Source organism: Emydura macquarii, unplaced genomic scaffold (genome assembly GCF_026122565.2).
Source record: "Emydura macquarii macquarii isolate MOO-44397 ecotype Brisbane River unplaced genomic scaffold, CSIRO-AGI_Emac_v2 contig_1483, whole genome shotgun sequence".
Lineage (NCBI taxonomy): Eukaryota > Metazoa > Chordata > Testudines > Chelidae > Emydura > Emydura macquarii.
In genome coordinates this window covers 16,168,435-16,185,888 of record NW_027131620.1, presented here as the reverse complement: position 1 = coordinate 16,185,888, position 17,454 = coordinate 16,168,435, and the positions used below count along the sequence as shown (strand labels likewise).

At 43.7% G+C, this 17,454-nt stretch overlaps 1 protein-coding gene across 8 annotated transcripts in view; it reads right to left on the bottom strand.

Annotated features, from left to right (window-relative positions):
- The window catches only part of ZMYND8 (zinc finger MYND-type containing 8), a 113,117-nt gene that overhangs the window by 22,442 nt on the left and 73,221 nt on the right, over positions 1–17,454 (bottom strand). For all 8 annotated transcript variants that reach the window (XM_067554321.1, XM_067554322.1, XM_067554317.1 and 5 more), the window contains one exon: positions 13,001–13,141. In XM_067554321.1, the coding sequence (XP_067410422.1) occupies positions 13,001–13,141 (141 nt within the window). The remainder of the gene's footprint in view (positions 1–13,000; positions 13,142–17,454) is intronic.

Genomic DNA, 17,454 nt, shown 5'->3' with positions numbered 1-17,454 from the left:
GGTTTAGGGGGCCCTTGAGGTGTATTCAGGAGCTCTGATTGCTCCCTTCTACACCAATCTCGCGTTGGGGGTGTCACGCTGGCTGGATTGGGGGGGGGGGGGGGAGGGGCATTTATTATATTATTTAACATCAGGATGTCAAAATCATAATAATTCATACGAGATATGCCATGTCAGGTACCGTTAGAAAGGCTATAATGTGCTAAGTAAGATGATAATGTTTATGTTCATGTGTAATGGAAATAATGGATATGTTTGTATCTATATTTCAATTTGTACTGTGTTTCTGGGCGACACCCCAGACAGGATGGCTGCAGCAATTGCCTGCTTAATGGCCCATTACGAAATTCACAAGTACAAGGGGCCTAGAGGGAGAAGCCAGGGATATACTTGATGAGTCACCAGGACTTATTAATGTGACTCTGGACTCCATCTTATTCCTGTAAATTTCTACAAGCAGCATGGCAAAGGCCAAAGGACATAAAAAGCAGCTGCCCCACATCCATTTTGTCTTCGATCTTCAGTCAGTCTTCACTACCCTCTGGATCAACTCATCTACAACTGAACTGAACTTAAGCTGTGAAACAAAGGACTGAGACTATTCAGATACTGGATGTACACCAGAGGGACCATACAAGCCTGCAAACTCCATAATTCTACAAGAAACCTAATATATATGGACTTTCAAGTCAGCTGTATGTGTCTGATTGCTTTAATCATTTAACACTTCTCTTATAGTTTGTTTCTCTCTTTTTATAATAAACCTTTAGTTTCAGTTACTAAAGGATTGGCTGGCAGTGTGATATTTTAGGTAAGATCCAAACTTATATTGATCTGGTACAGTGGCTGACCCTTTGGGGTCAGGAGAAACCTTTTTGGTAAAGAGCATAGAGTTTTAAATAACTGATCTCTTTACTGGACCTAGTGGCTGATTGGAAGCCAGAGACTGAAATGCAGTAAAGGGGGCTGTGTATATTTTTATATTGGCTTCTTGATAACCAGTGTGGGGAATCAGAAGCACTGTTTGCAGCTGGTTGGGAAGTCTGACTTCAGTGTCACCCACCAGGGTTGGGAGAATCTGCTCTCCTTTTGCAACCTGCCCTGACCACAGCATTTTCAGGTGGCTACCCTAGGCATGGACGGGTCATACAAGTGCATAAGTCACTTTTGAAAATGTGACGTAAGAGTCTAAGTCATATAAGTAATTTTTAAAATTGTACCCTTTGTATTCTAGATGAAAGAGCTCTCTAGTATCAGATATCTTCTCTCTGAACCAGCACTTACACATTATGATCAAGTCACCTCTTAATCTTCTAAAGGAATCACTAGGATTAATCTAATTGTTTTTAAAAAGGGACTTGAGATTTTAATTTGCTTCAATGCAGGCCAGAAGCTCTCTGGATGATACACAGTATATATAATTTTAGGAACAGTGAATTTGTAAAAGGGGACCATACCAATTATTCTGTGGCAAGAACTTCATTGCTATCTTAACATTTAATAATGTTTTAAGGGAGGGTCTACTGGTAAAGTGAACTAATTATGAGAACATGGACAACCCTAATAGGTTTAACCGCATAAAGAAATGGCACTTGATAGCCCATTAGCTAAGCAGGATCAGTGAGAGTTGAAAACACCAATCAAATTTAAAAAAATGAATGTGAAACAGATTATTAGATCCAGACAAGGGCAGTAACAACTGGATGATGAATCAAGTGGAGAATACTATTCTGTTGACTGACATTATCCCCTGCCTGCTGTTTCTGTTACTTAGTTTGATTATCATTGATTATTATGCAAATAATTACCTTGAATCTCTTTCTAGGATTTCAGAAAAATGTTTTCCATTCAAATTTATTCCATTCAAATTTATCAAGGAGACTTGTTATCATAGTCACCCAGTGACAATTTCATGATATGGACTAAAGAAATCTATGTTGCACACACAGCACAGAAAGCAATAACCAAATGGCTAAAGTATACTGAAAAATTCTAAAACTGTCCCTCTTCCCTTGGTCAAAACAGCTAGGGTTTCTGGACCTCCAGGGTATGCTGAAATGACCATCTCTTCTCCTTTTATATCTATTATATTCTATCTCCCCACCAGTAACAGTTGCATTGTGCTCAACGGAGAAGTGGACCCAAATCCTTCCCATCTGTTACAACTTCTAAATTTATACTTATGCTTTTACATAATTATTTTGACAGAGAGACCAGAATAAGGATATGAATGACCAAAATAGAGTAAAAAAAACGGTTACTAACCTTCTGTAACTGTTGTTCTTTGAGATGTGTTGCTCATGTCCATTCCAAGTAGGCGTGTGTGCGCCGCACGCACTGTCTGCTGGAAAGTTTTCCCTTAGTGGTACCTGTAGGGTCGGCTCTAGAGCCCCCTGGAGTTGTGCATTCATATGGCCCTATATAGGGCTCTGCTGATCCTCTGCCTCTTCAGTTCCTTCTTGCTGGCTGGCTCCAACAGAGGGATAGGTGGTTGGGTCTTGGAATGGACATGAGCAACATATCTCAAAGAACAACCGTTACAGAAAGTTAATGTGATGCTGGCTGGATTAGAGGGATCATTTATGATATTATTTAACATCCATATGGTCAAAATTATAATAATTCATAAGAGATAGGCCATGACAGGTACCGTTAGAAAAGGTTATAATTTATAAGTATGAAGATATTGTTTAGTGTATTTGTCATATTTGTATTGAAAGTTATGGACATGTTTGATATATCTGTATTTCAACTTGTGTAGTGTTTCTGAGCCAGATAGGATAGCCCCAGATAGGATAGCTGCAGCACTAGCTGCTTGATAGACCATTAAGGGAACTCAAAAGTACAATAACCCCAGGGAAAGAACCCAGGGGCTACACCTTATGAGTCACCAGGACTTACTCATGTGACTTTGGACTCCATCTTATTTATGTAAATTTACACAAGCAGCATGCAAAGGCCAAGGGACAGAAAAGGCAGCTGCACCACATCCATTTTGTCTTTAGTCTTCAGCCTTCACCTACCTCTGGATCAGCACATCTACAACTGAAGCTGTGAAACGAAGGACTGAGAACCCATCCAGGTACTGGATGTACACCAGACGGACTAAACAAGCCTGCAAACTCTACAATTCTAATGAAAACCTGATATATATGGACTTTCAAATCATTTGTATGCATGATTGCTTTAATCATTTAACATTTCTCTTGTAGTTTGTTTCTTTCCTTTTATAATAAACCTTTAGTTACTAAAGGATTGGCTGGCAGCGTGGCATTTTGGGTAAGATCCAAACATATAATGATTTGGTAATGTGGCAGAGAACATTTGGTAAAGAGCAAAGAGTTTTAAATAACTTATCTTTTTACTAGAGGGGTAGCCATGTTAGTCTGTATACAGCAAAAACAATGAGAGTCCTGTAGCACCTTAAAGACTAACACATTTCTACGGGCATAAGCTTTCATGAGCTGCAACCCACTTCATCAGATGCATGAAATGGAAACCACAGATAGGAGGTATATATACATCCAAGGGTAAGACACATAACAATGGGGAGGGCAAGTGCTAACAAAGTCAATTCAGTTAGGGTAGATGTGGCCTATTCACAACCATTGATTAGAAGGTGAAAATGTGTGAACAGTGACAATTACTTCTTGTAATGAGAGAACCATTCCAAGTCCCTATTCAGACCCAGTCTGATTGTGTCAAGTTTGCATATGAGTTCCAGCTCTGCAGTTTCTCGCTGAAGTTTGTTTTTGAAGTTTTTTTGCTGAAGTATGGCAACTTTCAAGTAAGCTACAGTGTCCTCGGAGATTGAAGTGCTCTCCTACTGGCTTATGGATGTTACCATTTTTTATGTCTGATTTGTGTCCATTTATTTTTTTGCGCGGTGACAGTTCGGTTTGGCCAATGTACATGGCAGAGGGGCATTGCTGGCACATGATGGCATATATTACATTAGTTAATGTGCAGGTGAATGAGCTTCTGATGGTGTGGCTGATGTGGTTAGGACCTGTGATGGTGTCACTAGAGTTGATGTGCGGGCAGAGTTGGCAACGGGGTTTGTTGCAGGGATAGGTCCCTGGGTTAGTGTTCTTGTTGTATGGTGTACGGTTGCTGGTAAGTATTTGCTTCAGGTTGGGGGGCTGTCTGTAAGCAAGGATAGGCCTGCCTCCCACGGCTTGAGCGAGTGAAGGATCATCTTCTAGAATAGGTTGTAGATCCTTAATGATGTGTTGGAGAGATTTTAGCTGGGGGCTGTAGGTGATGGTCAGTGGTGTTCTGTTTTTTTCTTTATTGGGTCTGTCCTGTAGTGATCGGTGATCTCCCAGAAAACACCATCCTAGCCACTATGGATGTAGAAGCTCTCTACACCAACATTCCACACAAAGATGGACTACTCGCCATCAGAACCATTTCCCTGATGATGATATGGCACACCTGGTAGCTGAACTTTGTGACTGTAGGGGCTGTAGGTGATGGCCAATGGTGTTCTGTTGTTTTCTTTGTCCAGGGTGGAAGCTGAAGGCATGAAGGTATGTATTGCGGTCAGTTGGTTTTCGGTATAGGGTGGTATTAATGTGACCATCCCTTATTTGTATTGTAGTGTCCAGGAAGTGGATTTCTTGTGTGGACTGGTCCAGGCTGAGATTGATGGTGGGTGGAAATTATTGAAATCCTGGTGGAGTTCTTCAAGGGACTCTTCCCGTGGGTCCAGATGATGAAAATGTCATCAATGTAGCGTAGGTAAAGAAGAGGTGCTAAGGGACGAGTTTGGAGGAAGCAATGTTCTAGGTCAGCCATAAAAATGTTGGCATACTGTGGGGCCATGCGGGTGCCCATAGCTGTGCCACTGACTTGAAGGTAAAGAGTGTCTCCAAATCTGAAGTAGTTGTGGGTCAGGACAAAGTCACAAAGTTCAGCTACCAGGTGTGCCATATCATCATCAGGGAAAATGTTCCAAGATAGGTAGAGAAGTGAGCAGGTTGCTAGAGGTTCAAATGGAGACCCCATGAGCCTTGAGAGAACGAGGTTGAGGACCCATTGGCAGTGAATGTGTTGTTGGGTACAGCCTGTCCAACCCTTTCAGAAAATGCGCAACCAAAGGGTTAGGAAAGACCGAGTGTCTGGCTACCCAAAGATGGAATGCTGAAATGACAGCCAGGTGGATCTCAATTGATGACCCTGATAGACCCTGCTATTTCAGGTGTAGGAAATAGTCCAGAATTTACGGAATTGATGCCAGCGTGGGCTGGGTATCCTTCTGAGCAGCTGAGACCGAAAACCGCTTCCACTTAGCTAGGTAAGTGGCTCTAGTGGAGGGTTTCCTATTACCAAGGAGGACCTCCTTAACCTGATCCGCATGCTAGTTCCCATGAGGTTCAACCATGGAGCTTCCATGCCGTTAGGTGTAGTGACTCAAGGTGCCGTGCTCCTGAGTGGGTCAGATCCAGGAGCAGAGATAGAGTGATAAGCATGTCCACTGAGAGGTTGAGGAGTGTGGTGAACCAGTGCTGACGAGGCCAAGAGCAGGCCATCAGAATCACTGCAGACCTTTCCTGTTTGATCTTCAACAGGACCCTGTGGATGAGAGGGGTCAGAGGGAAGGCGTATAACATTTGGCCCATCCATGGAATGAGAAAGGGGCTATGATTCTAGAAGGAGCAGAACTGCAGGCGCTTCCTGTTGAGATTTGTGGCAAATAAGTCCATCCAGGGAACACCCACCGTTGGAAGATACTGCTCAACATATTTGGATAGATCAACCACTCGTGGGTAAGGAAGGACCTGCTGAGGTTGTTGGCCAACGTATTCTGAATCCCGGGCAGGTACGATGCTTCCAGGTGTAGTGAATGAGCGATGCAGACGTCCCACAGTCTGAGGGCTTCCTGGCACAAGGGGAGAGGAGCAAGCTCCACCCTGCCTGTTTATATAAAAAATTGCAGCTGTATTGTCTGTTAGGACCGACATTACTTTGCCCTCCATGTGACCTTGGAAGGCTTGATAAGCCAGACGCACCACTCTCAACTCTCTCACATTGATATGAAGTGAAAGTTCTGCTTGGGGACAGAGACCATGGGTCTTGAGGTCCCTCAGATGAGCTCCCCAACCAATCGTTGACATGTCCATTACCAGACATATCAAGGGACGGGGTGGCGAGAAGATGACTCCTATGCATACAATGTGAGGATTGCACCACCATTCTAGGGTCTCTAAAACTGAGGGGGGAGCAAGACCACCTTGTCTATGTCACCCCGAGCTGGGTGATAAATTGAGGCTAGCCATACTTATAGAGGCCTGAGACTTAGACTTTCATGCCATACGACAAAGGTGCAGGTCGCCATATGGCCCAGCAGTTTTAGGCAATTCTGAGCCGTGGTCTGAGGATAGCACTTCAAGTCCTCTATTATACTTCGAAGGGTCAGGAAACGAGCCTCCAGGAGGGATGCCCTGGTCTGCCCTGAGTCCAGCACTGCCCCCAATGAACTCTACCCTCTGGGTTGGCGTAAGCAACCATTTCTGCTCATTAATCATAAGGCCCAACCTGTTGAAGGTAGTCCTTGTCAGACTCACGTCTGCCTCCACCTGCGCCCCGGTGTGCCCCCTGACCAGCCAAGTCATCGAGGTAGGGATATATTTGTAACTCCTTTCTTCCTCAGAAAGGCTGCAACCACTGACATACATTTGGTGAATACCTGGGGGGCCACGGATAGTCCGAAGGGCTGGACCATGAACTGGTAGTGGACCTGATTGACGACAGAACAGAGGAACCTCTTGTGGCCCAAGTAGATAGCCAGTGGAAGTAAGCATCTTTTAGGTCAAGGGCGGCATATCAATCTCCAGGATCCAGGGAGGGAATGATGAGGGCTAAGGATATCATGCAGAACCTCAGATTCTTCATGAATCTGTTGAGGATTTGCAGGTCGAGGGTGGGACAAAGGCCTCCCTTGGCTTTTGGGATTAGGAAATAGCAGGAGTAGAAACCCTTCCCCTTAATTCCCGAGGCACCTCTTCCACTGCTCCCATTCTTAGAAGCGCTTGCACCTCTTGTTGAAGTACTTGCTCATGAGATGAACAGGGAGGTGGAAGGGTGGGTGAAATGAAAATTGGAGAGAATCGCAGTCTTACCATGAGTAGAAGCCATCAATCTGATGTGATCTGGGACCATACACAGTAGAAGCAGGTTAGACGATCCGAAAACAAAAGGAAAGATGGATCCGGAACAACGATTGGTGCACTGTCCTCAGGTGCGCCCCTCAAAAGTTTTGCTTAGAGCTGGGGGGTTGCCTTGTTTGACTAGGGCCCTGGCCAGAGGATTGAGGTGGCCTTCTTCTATTGTTCCTGCCCCTCTGAGGGTTAGAGCCGTGCCTCTGCTGATTCCGATAAAAACAAGGCATGGGCTTGAACGGCTTCCTCTGGGTCGCCAGAGTATGCAGCCCAAGGGACTTCAGCGTGGCCCTGGAGTCTTTCAAGCTATGAAGCTTGGAGTCTATTTGAGATGAAAACAGGGCCAGACTCTCGAATGGCAGGTCCTAGATGTTAGCTGGACCTCATGAGGGAGTCCAGAGGCCTGGAGCCAGGAGCTCCGTCTCATGGCCACTCCTGAAGACATTGTCCATGCTACTGCATCTGAGGCTACCTGAAGCAGGGTCTTTGAAACTGCCTTATCCTCCTTAACCATGGTGGAGAACTCAGATTTGGAGTCTGGCGGTACTGACTCCGCAAATTTCTCCATGGACAACCAGGAGTTGAAGGCATATCTGCTAAGGGTGGCCTGCTTGTTAGCTATACAAAGTTGGAGCCATCCAGTGGAGTACACTTTCCTCCCAAAGAGCTCCAACTTCTTGGCATTCTTAGCCTTTAGTGTGGTCGTCTTGTTGTCCCTGCATCTCATGCTCATTTGCAGCAGCGACCATGAGTGACTCTGGAAGAGGGTGCATATAAAAATGTTCATTGTCCTTTGAGTGTATGAAATATTTCCTCTCGACTTTTTTTGCTGTAGGCAGCAGAGAGGCTGAGGTTTGCCACAAGGTCTTTGGGGTCTCCCTGATGGTTTTTATAAGTGGTAGCGCAACCTTGGAGGGACCTTCTGGGACTAGAAGGTCTGCCATTGGGTCCACACCCTCTGCAATCTCCTCCATATTCCATATTCCGAGCTATTCTACGGAGTAGCTCCTGGTGTGCCCTGCTGTCCTCTGGTACCGGTACCAGCATTGCTTCCGCCATGGCCTCATCTAGGAATGAAGAGGAAGATGCTCTAACGGGAAGTGCTGATGCGTCCTGCCCTCGACACCAGAAGGGTCATGTGGTGCCGCATCTTCATCCTTGGAGCCAGATTTGCAGGGGAAACCCAATGTGGTGCCAGGAACAGAGCACTCCCTGGTCCTGAGCTGCATGCTTCCGGGAAAGTGAGATGGTCTCCTCGCTCGTCCTCCTGGTGAGATGAAGGAGTGTAACCTGCCTGACTGGGACCATTGGGCCTGGTGGAACGCCCCCCGGGGTCCAGAATGGCCACCGTGAGGGCACCTGCAGGGGCCAAGGCATCACATGGGGGTGAGCCACCTCCCACCCTCTGTCGTCTACTGAGGTGTTGACCCTTCCTTGATGAAACAGACTCTGCCTCAGAGTCCAAGGAGAAAAGCTTCCTCTGTGGAGACCATGGGGGTGCACTGATGGACGGTGCCAAGGATCAAGGCCTGGCTACCATAGCTGGCTTGCCCTTAGAGGCCACTGCAGATTTCTTCGGTGCCGGTGCTTGAGTACAGTCACGATGGGATGGAAGAGGTGGGGCTGTGTCCTCAATCAGCTCCCTTTCCGCTTCGTAGGCCTCTAGCATGGAGGGGAGCTGCAATTCCTCCTCCTGCATCTCCCTCAGCGGTGAGACCATGGGGGCCAGACTCAACAAACTCTCCTCAGGGCTAGAGTCAACAACGCTGTGCTTGTGGGCTCAAGTGGCCCAACATGGGTCGCACTTTGCTCCCTTCTTGGTGTGCCAAGGTCTTTGGCGTTGGTGAGCGACCTCGATCTGTCTTCTTCTTTTTATGCGGCACCAGGGAGTGGGAGCGGTGTCGTTGCTGTCCCCGTGCCTTGCCCTTCTGTGCTGGTGAAGCGTGCCAGTGCCAAGGCTCCTTGCATGCGGAGTCCTTCCTAAGGGGCACCTGCTTCACTGATGCTAGCGCACTCCTTGCCGAGGTCGAAGACCTCTGTTCCATAGGGCTCTCCATGGGACAAAGGGCGGATTCCATGAGTAGAAACTTAAGTCTTTGGCTTCGTTCTTTTTGGGTCCTGGGACAGAAGCCTATGCACATATAACAGCGGTCCTGCAGGTGTGACTCTCCTAGACACTTCAAGCAAAAAGAGTGCGAGTCATCCCTGGGCATAGGCTTCTTGCAGGACCCACAAGACTTGAAGCCAAGCATGCCATGTCCCTGGGGTGGGAAGAGGGAAGAAGAAAAAGCGGGAGTGCTCTATCCTACAACAACACTAACTACTACTTCTTATAACTATTTACAGGTACTTAACGAGACAAAGACGAGGTAAGGGGAAGAGCTTGCAAAGCAAGAGGATCTGCTGTTCCAGTGACCATCACGGGCGGTAAGAAGGAACTGAGGAGCTGGAGGATCAGTAGAGCCCTATATAGGGCGCTATGAAGGCGCAACTCCAAGGGGCTCCAGAGCCAACCCTACAGGTACCACTAAGGGAAAACTCTCTGGAAGACTGTGTATGCAGCGCGCGCACACCTTCTTGGAATCGACATGAGCAAGCACTCGAAGAATATACAGTTCCTAGAAAAATCATCTTCATTTATTACATTTCAGCTATAGCACACTTAAATCAAGTCAAGAAATCTGAGCTTCTATTAAACAGTAATCCTCAAAGATGTGCTGAAGCAAAATTACATTTAAGGGACATTGAAATTCTCCCAGAATGGATGACAACTTGCAATTACCAAAGCACATATTACAGCCTCTGAGAGATTGCCTCTGTCCATGAGTCATAGTGTCAGAGTTGCCCTCAAGTGGAAGCTCTGGAACTGGAACCCTCTAGGTGTAAGAAAGGAAGGTGTTCTCTGGTAGGACTCTTCAACTTTGGAATTTAGTCCCCCTCCCCTTGGTCAAAACAGCTTGGGTTTCTGGGCTTCCAGGACAAGCTGCAGTGCCCATCTCTTCTCTGTGGCTTTTACACTGGTGAGGTTGGGTATGGAAGGACTCTGTTGGCGGACTTAAATTTTGCTGGTATAGATGTATTACTTTTAAGAAGTGATCGAGGAAGTATATTTGTTTGCATAACTTTTTTAATTTAAAAGATTGTTGGGGATGTCCAGAGTTTTGGATAGATGCTCTTTATTCAGTGTTGGTAAAAATATAAATAAGTCAAGTTATATAATATGTATAAAAAACTAAGTTTAATGCAGTACACTGTATAGCTCTTTGGTCAATGAATTTTCCTGTTTTTCCATTACTGTTCTGCAGCTAGACAGAGTATTGCCCTAAGAACACATTCATGTCATCAATCATTTGACTAATATAAAATGTTCCAAATACATACAGACAGAATGTGTCACTATGATGTTACAACTATGCTCCAACACTGCACTGATTTCATGGAATGCCGCTGCAGTGTATGCAGGACCATATAATGGATGACCAGAATGAAGGAGTTAAGTAACAGAATACTACTACTATGGCAAGTAAACTATTACATAATACACGCTAGTCATTTAATCAGAGTAGCTCTACCCCGCCAAAAAAACTGCTCATGAAGAGCTAAATTTTCAAGCCGCCTCAACTCTTATTTAGAAACCTACATGAAGTGGGCAGATTTTCAAAAGAGTTCAGTACCCAGTAGCTCCCACTGTTCAGCTGGGTGTTGAACCATTGAAAATACGTTAAAGAAAACTAATCGCTAAAACACTGCTGCAGTAATTTTACCTATAAATAAGTGACATTGGTTGGACATGACAAGATGTAAGTGAAGGCAAAGATTACATAAAGCAGGGAAGACAGGAGACAGTAAGATAGATACTTTCTCTCAGAGGCCTCTCCATCCCAACAGATAAAGAAGTCAAACCACTTAGATTTCTCTAATCAACACTTTTTCATATAAAGAGATCACACTGAAAAGAAATGGCCTTCCTGTTTATCTCAGAGCCAGTGTTATGTGGGCAAAAGTTAAAGCAATGGCAGCAAAGCCAAGGGATAAGATTTCCATGCAGAAAGTTTTCAAGAAGTGCTTCTTCTTGAAATTTTTCCAAATTTCCTGGTAACTCCATTCCTAAAAGTTGATTTCAATGATACCCATTTTCCATGTTATCTATTTTTTCCTTCACTCATCTGGAGATGCAACTTTCTGCTAATATTCAATGTATCCAACTTTTCCTATTTTCTGCCTCAGACATACAATCTGTTAAAGATAGTTCCCATTTAGATTCTAAAGATCTCTGCTCTGAGACCATCAGTGTACAGTTTTGCTCATTATTCCCCATCTGGAGGTATAACTTCAGCCAGCCTTGGAATAGCTATAGTTGACTTATCTTCAATAGATTTCCTCTAATCTGGAGAACATCGTGCTCAAAATGGCAGAACTGCTACACATCTCTCTGCATGAAACATATGAATTTCTGCCATTCTCTTGCCTTTCATTCTGTCGTTTCAGAGAGAATTCCTATTGTCGCAATGCTTCAAACAAGGCAATATGACCTAATGAGTAACATCAGAAGACTATGGAATTCAGGATGGAATGTAATCCATATCTGGCACAGTTGATCCTATCACCAAAGTCCAGCCATTGTTTTTGCTCTTGACAAAACTGACATTTTAACGAAGGGACATTTTTGTAACTCTGAAGAGATAATTGATGTTTCAGCTAAAATACTTCAGATAACTATTGTGAGATAGCGAGGGCAGAGACAGTAGGAGAGTGGTAGAAGGGAGGTATGTGAGCCCAAGAATGCTCAGGGCTCTGTTCCCTGCGGACTAACTAAGTGCCATTAGGGGCAATTAGGGGCAGCTGGGGCCAATGAAGGACCAGCCAGGTGCTTCATAAAAGCCCTCCGCCCCCCAAACAGTCAGGGTGCAAGTTGGAGGAGTGGGAGTGCCGTGCTGTGGAGTGGATAGGATAAGGAGTGCTGACCCACGTGGAGGAACAGATCAGAGTGGACAAAGAAAGGTACCCGGCTCAAGGAGCCAGAAGGAGGGGGGAAGATTGGCCCAGGGGAAGACAGCTCAGCTAGGAACTCGGTGCCAGCAGCACATAGCTGCTGCTCATAGGGCCCTTGGGCTGGGACCCGGAGGAGCGCGTGGGCCCGGGTCCCTACCCTGCTCCTCAGGGAAGGCGGGTACTGGAGACACCCTGATCCACTACGAACAGTAGAAGTGTGGGACCCACTAGAGGGGAGCCGACCGTTTGCCACACTATGTTAAAATGTCAATGAGAAAACACTATGTCAGATTTTAAATTCCACCTGTTTATCAACAAGAACTACAGGCAACCAAGGATTTCATTTTAAACTCCCTACATAACACTTAACCAAACCTTCTAAGAATCAAATCCTTCTGGCTTCAGTAATTTTACTGCACTCCAGCTAATGACTCACCTTTAAGCACACATACTATTCCATTACTACAGAAACTATTTCTTATGATTAATTGTCTGTTTGGCTTAAATATGCTATAGTTGCAATAAACTGCTCCAGTACTATAGAAGAGATGCTCAGCACTGACAGCGTTGGCACTAATAAGGGCTTATTTAGCCTTAAGAGAGTCCAGCTAAATATCCATTAAATATTACCTTTCATCAGTAAAAAAAGTTTTTTTTAAATGTATCTTTCATTTCCAGCTTTACAAACAATATAGCAAGCTTTGCTGAAGAAACAATAGTGACATGTGCTTCAGTGCTATGTTCACTTAAAATCGACATATATGCAATTTGCTACTCTCTCATACCCATTCCACTGTAATTTATATTATTATACCGGTATTAGACTTTCAAAAGTTAGAACTAACCAAGGTTAAGATTCAGAATGCTTCCTGGAGTGGCAGTTCTTTCTTGCTTAGCAGCAATAGGTGTTGAGGCTTGAGGAGAGAAAGGTTTTGGGCTGCCTGATAAGCTCCCTGCTTGGCCCGTCCTTGTTGGTACTGGAGAAGCTGAAAAAGTACAGAATTGGTAGACAGATTTAAAAATAAAATGAATAAAAATAAAGCAAGGGGTCTTGAAATGGCTTTTCATTTCAAGTAACATCAGTAGGGGCAGGGAGAAGTTTTTAATTGCTTCCAGTGCAAGTTGTACTTCTATTAAAGCTATAACAACCTTTTCACTTAGCTTATTAAATAAGAAATCCTAAAATAAATCAGTTACTTGTGATTCAATTTAGTTAAATCAAATAATTATTTTGGCTCTGACAACATAAACAATAATACAAGTTATTGGGGTTTCTAGATATCAAGATTCAGTGTATTTGAGATATTAATAAGAACCTGACAAACTGAATTGGCATCTATTTTATTTTATTTATTTAGATCCAAGCATAAAAAGATGCCTAGTCCAGGCTCTAGGTACACTATAGGAGAATAAAAAGCACAATTCACATCAAAAAGCACAGCAGTAGCAGATCAATTCCCCTTGCACAAGGTAACAAGACAGTCCCATATATATCTCTAGTGTATGTGGATATTGCATGCTTTAAGAGGCTTCAATCTACCTGTGAATTAAATGTTTCAAAAAACATCACTTTTTGGAGGTGGGGTGACAGATTACATCTTATACATATTTCCTTTCCCTACCTATGAGACTCAATATTCTCAATGAGAGATGCCTGATTAAATCTCTGCTTAATGCTTTAAAAATGTACCACTTAAGCTATGTCTACACTACAGCTTATGTTGGCATAATTTATATCACTCAGTGGGGTGTGAATAAACCATCCCCTAGAGTGACGTAAGTTACACCAACGTAAGAGTCGATGTGGACAGCGTTATGTCACCAGGAGAAGCTTCTACCACTGAGATAGCTACCACCACTTGTGGAGGTAGTTTTATTATGCTGATGGGAGATGGAAGAGCTCTATCCCATCAGCATAGAGCATCCGCAGTATGTGTAGATAAGCTCTTAGTCTCAGTATTGAATATTAGTAAGGGTGTATTTCATAACTTGTCCTCAAGAAATATAGAGTATTCTGACATTCCTAAAAGGCAGAAAACAGGGAGAGAATGTATGTTACGGTACAATCATGTTTATTTAATTGCTTTGTTATGTATGACCATTATTAGACACACATTTAGTATTTTAGACACATTACAAGTTATTTTAGCCCTGTCACTCCATTACATCAAATATCCATGGCAAAGAGTGAGATCCATCCAAGGGCATTCAAATGGAAACATTCCTGTGTTAGAGCCTTCAAGTAGATCACCTGAATTTTTGTCTCAGAAATAAGTCATTTAAATTTTAATCAAAACTTTTGTTTCAAGAGTGAGGCAGCAACCAAGTTTAAGGATGTGGTAAATATTACAGAAATTAACATTTAAAACATGGAACAGGGAAAAGGAATGTAGCCATGCCAAGAAAAGGGAATTAAGTAAAGTATTTAACAGTTGTTAGGTCAAACCTAGTTTTTCTATATGCTGCAATGATGGACCAGTAAAGCTTAGGGAAAAGGAAGTATTTTAGTAATTTAGTCCTGGGTTCAGTCCTATTCTATATTTTCAGTTCAGACTTGGATAATGGAGTGGAGAATATATTATAAAATTTGTGGATGACACCAAACTGGGAGGGGTTGCAACCACTTTGGAGCTCAGGATTAGAATTCAAAATGACCCTGAAAAAATTGGAAAATTGGACTGAAATCAACAAGATGAAATTCAATAAAGACAAGTGCAAAGTACTTTATTTAGGAAGGAAAAATCAAATGCACAACTACAACATGGGGAACAATTGGCTAAGTGATAGTACTGCTGGAAAGGATCTAGGGTTACAGTGGAGAGTCAACATATGTGATGCAGCTACGAAAAAGGTGCACATCATTCTGGGCCGTATTAACAAGGGTGTAACATATAAGACAAGAGATAATTGTCCTGCTCTACTCTGCAATCTGTCTCGGTGAGACCTGAGCTGGAGTCATGTGTCTAATTCTGGGCACCATACTTTAGGAAAGATTTGGGGAGTCCAGGAGAGCAGCAAAAGTAATGTAAGGTTTAGAAAACCTGACTTATGAGAAAAGGTTAAAAAAATGGGCAAGTTTAGTCTTCAGAAAAGAAGACTGAAGGGGACTTGTTTACAGTTCTCCAATATGTTAAGGGATGTTATAAAAGGGATGGTGATCAACTGATCTGCATGTTCACTGAAGGTAGGACAAGGAGTAATGGGCTTAATCTGCAGCAAGGGAGATTTCAGTTAGATATTAGTTAATGCTTTCTACCTCTCTGGAGTAGACTTCCAACAGATGTTATGGAATCCCTATCATTGGAGATTTTTAAAAACAAGTTGGACAAACTGTCAGGAATGGTCTAGGTTTACTTGGTGCTGCCACAGCGCAGGGGACTGGATCTGATGAGTTCTCAAGGTCCCTTCCAGCCTTACACTTCTATGATTTTATGGAACCTTGGCTGCGACCCACCCTGTAGCAAAATCTTCTGTATTTGTTCAGGTTGGTTGTGAAAAAGAGGTTACTCACCTTGTGCAGTAACTGCAGTTCTTTGAGATGTGTCTCCCTTTATGGTGCTCCATTTCAGGTACATACACACCTCTCAGCCCCTGATCAAAGATTTTTCCACTAGCAGTGCCCATATGGCCCACACATGCGCCATAGGCCTCCTCATGACAGATGCCAAGGCTACACAAGGATGCACAGGTGAACTTCCCTCAGTTCCCACTCCATCTGAACAACCTCCACAGAGAACAGTCTGAAACAGAGGGGAAGGAAGGGTGGGTAGTGGAGCACGCATAGGGACACGCATCTTGAAGAATGGCAGTTACTGCACAAGGTGAACAACCTCTTCTTCTTCTTCAAGTGGTGTCCCTGGGGGTGCTCCACTTCAAGTGACTTCTGGAGAAGTTTCCCCAGATAAAGGAGGAATCTTTGAAACAGAGTCCAGAAATGAAGATGGTACTGCAGTATCCAGAGCCGCATCAAATCTGACGGCATGGATTAAAAAGTGTCGGGCTTCAAAAATGTATGTACTGAAGCCCATGTAGCGACCCTATATATTTCAGACACTAGTACATTCTTAAGAAATGCCGTGGATGTTGCTTGTGACCTGGTAGAATGTGCTATCACCATCTGAAGAGGATGAATACCTGCAGTCTAATAAAATGTGATAATACATCCAGATATTCATATTGATAGTCTTTGAGTAGAAATCTTGGATCTATCCACAAAGGAGATGAACAGACAAGGTGATCTCTGAAATTGCTTGGTCCTATCAAAGTAGAAGGCCAGAGCCCTACTAACATTCAGGGTATGAAAACAAGACTCCTGCAGAGAGTTACATGGCTTCAGGAAAAACACTGGTAGATGATTAGATTGGTTAAGATGGAACTCCCAGAGACCCTTAGGTAAGAATTTAGGACTGGATGTAAAGAAAATGTATCCTTGAAGAATATTGTAAAGTTGGGATTTGACATCAGGGCACCAATCTTCCCAACTCTATGGGCTGATGTGATGGTTATTAAAAAGGTCGTCTTCATAGATAAATGGAGTAAAAAAACAGGTTGCTAAAGATTCAAATGGATAATTCATAAGGTAATGAGTACCAGGTTGAGGTCCAGGTCAGGATGGGGTTTCTAGTCTGGAATTAGAGATTTCCTCAAACCCTTAGTAAACCTAGACAACACAGGATAAGCAAATATGGAAAACCCTCTATAGCTGGATGAAAGGCTGATATTAAGGATAAATGGACCTTAATTGAACTAATTTATAACCCTGATTTCTTCAGATCCAGCAGATAACCCAGGATGAATAAAGCAGCACAGATTCAGGTAAGACGCGACAATAACAGTTTCAATGGGACAATCTCTTCCGTTTCTGCAGGCAAGTAAGTAGTACGGGTTGACTTCTTCCTACTATTCAATAATACTTGTTGTACTTCCACAGAGCAGAAAGATTTTAACCCTGCAAACCATCAAAGAACTACCCAGGAAGGAAGGAGGAAAGCCACTAGATTGTGGTGAAGTACGTGACCCACATCCTGTGAAAGGAGATAAGTAGTGGTCAGGAGCTTGAGTGGTGGATTGATGCATAGGTGAAGCAGGTAAGGGTACCAAGCTTGTCTCTGCCAGGTTGGTACTAAAAAGATCACCCTAGCCCTGTCCTGTCTGATTTTCTTCATCTCTCTCAGTATCAGTGGAGTTGGAGGAAATGCACAGAGGAGATTCTTCTCCCAGGACAGAAGAAAGGCATCCCTCAAAGAGTGGTGGCTCAGATCCCCTCTTGAGCAGAAAAAGATGGCATTTCTTGTTCCTG